The sequence below is a fragment of the Ursus maritimus genome, unplaced genomic scaffold (genome assembly GCF_017311325.1).
Source record: "Ursus maritimus isolate PB19 unplaced genomic scaffold, ASM1731132v1 scaffold_2, whole genome shotgun sequence".
NCBI classification, from domain to species: domain Eukaryota; kingdom Metazoa; phylum Chordata; class Mammalia; order Carnivora; family Ursidae; genus Ursus; species Ursus maritimus.
In genome coordinates this window covers 8,702,192-8,703,711 of record NW_024424452.1, presented here as the reverse complement: position 1 = coordinate 8,703,711, position 1,520 = coordinate 8,702,192, and the positions used below count along the sequence as shown (strand labels likewise).

The 1,520-nt window shown below is 64.6% G+C and overlaps 1 protein-coding gene across 2 annotated transcripts in view; it reads right to left on the bottom strand.

Annotated features, from left to right (window-relative positions):
- SH2B2 (SH2B adaptor protein 2) overlaps positions 1-1,520 on the bottom strand; it is a 24,765-nt gene that overhangs the window by 340 nt on the left and 22,905 nt on the right. For both annotated transcript variants that reach the window (XM_040634895.1, XM_040634896.1), the window contains exon 10: positions 1-48. This exon is cut by the window's left edge and continues 340 nt beyond it. In XM_040634895.1, the coding sequence (XP_040490829.1) occupies positions 1-48 (48 nt within the window). The remainder of the gene's footprint in view (positions 49-1,520) is intronic.

Sequence of the window (1,520 nt, the reverse complement as noted above, 5' to 3'; positions counted from 1 at the left end):
GGACGCGGCGGAGGACGACGAGGCGGACGAGGACGAGGCGCCGCCCGCCTCCGACGGCGAGGCGGGCGGGCAGGCGACCGCGGCCAGGCTGGAGAAGTAGTGCTGGCCCGCCGGCTCGCTCCAGCAGGCGGGGGGCGCGGGCGCGGCGCTGGCCGAGGGCCCCGGGGCTGTGGCGGGAGAGCGTGGGGCGTCAGGGCCTGGCCGGGCACCCTCGCCCCCGCTGTCCCCAGTCCTGGTGCGTCACACGGGGACGCGGAGACCCGCGGGAACGGGGTGGCCGGGCTCTCCTGGTTGCAGCACCCCCCTGCCTGGATGCCTCATGTCACCAGTAGGGGCGACAGGGCACACACAAACCCGCGTGCGCCAGGACTGCGCTGCCACTCTCCCTGCAATCCTGAAGGCCCGGATTGCTTACAACTGCCCAAGACCCGGTGTTCATCCCACGGGGGCTTGCGGAGCCGGGTAGCAGCCTGTGGGGCACTCCCTCCCCCTACTGCCCACCCGTCTGTCTGAGCCATCACACAGGCCAACCGGGGAAGTCTTACCGGGTGGGGGGCCCTGGGCCCGCACGTAGCTGCGTAGGGTGATATCTGCAGAGCCCCCGGACTCCAGTGGGATCGGGTGGGTGTGGAAGTGGCGCAGCATGTCAAGCACGGACTGGAACCACAGGTGCTGTACGTGGCACTGCCCGTGGCTGTTCAAGGACAGGCGCAGGTGCTGTGGGCACAGGTGGGTGAGGTCAGTGGTAGGGTCCTGGGCTAGCCAGTGCTTTGCAGGCGCCTCTGGGGGTCATTACAATTACGAGTACCAAGTCTCCCAGAGGCCATATGGGGCTGTGTCAGGGCGGGGGCACCTGAGGCACACTGAGTCCTAGGGGGTCACTCCTGTAGTGAGGGTGGGGAAAGAGGGGACTGAAGCATTTAGTCCCTGTGCTAGGAGCACAGGCATCATGCCCTTTGCACCCTCATCTCTAGTCTCCAATGGCCCTAGAAGGTAGAGATTATAGCCCCCGTGTTAGAGATGGGGAAACCGAGGCACAGGGAGGGAGTGACTCTCCCGCAGTCACAGAGCTAGGAAGAGAACTCATTTGTGTGATTCTCTCACCCCGGCAGGCTAGGAGTCTGCCTGCTGTTCCTGCAGAGCCAAAGCCCGGGGTGGGGGGTAGGGGGGCAGCAACAACCCTGAGTGTAGCTGGGGAGGAGTGACCACATGTCCTTCTTCATTGGAGCACGAGGAACAGGGCTGGTTCCTCCATGGGTCTCCAGGGCCCGCATATGACAGGTGCTTCAGGGGGCAGGAGCCACAGGCCTGTGGTCTCTAGTGGTGAGCCACAGGTCTCTGGCTTCAGCCCTATTTTGTGCAATGTGTGTCCCACAGGAGGAAGAGTGGCTGTCTCTGGGTGTGTGTGTGGCAAAAGGGTCAGAGATAGAGGGTTTCAGGGTATGCATGTGACCCCAAGCCCAGGAGGGGAAGCTGGCCTGGCTCCCTGCATAAAGGACAGAGAAGCCCTGGGCGTGGAA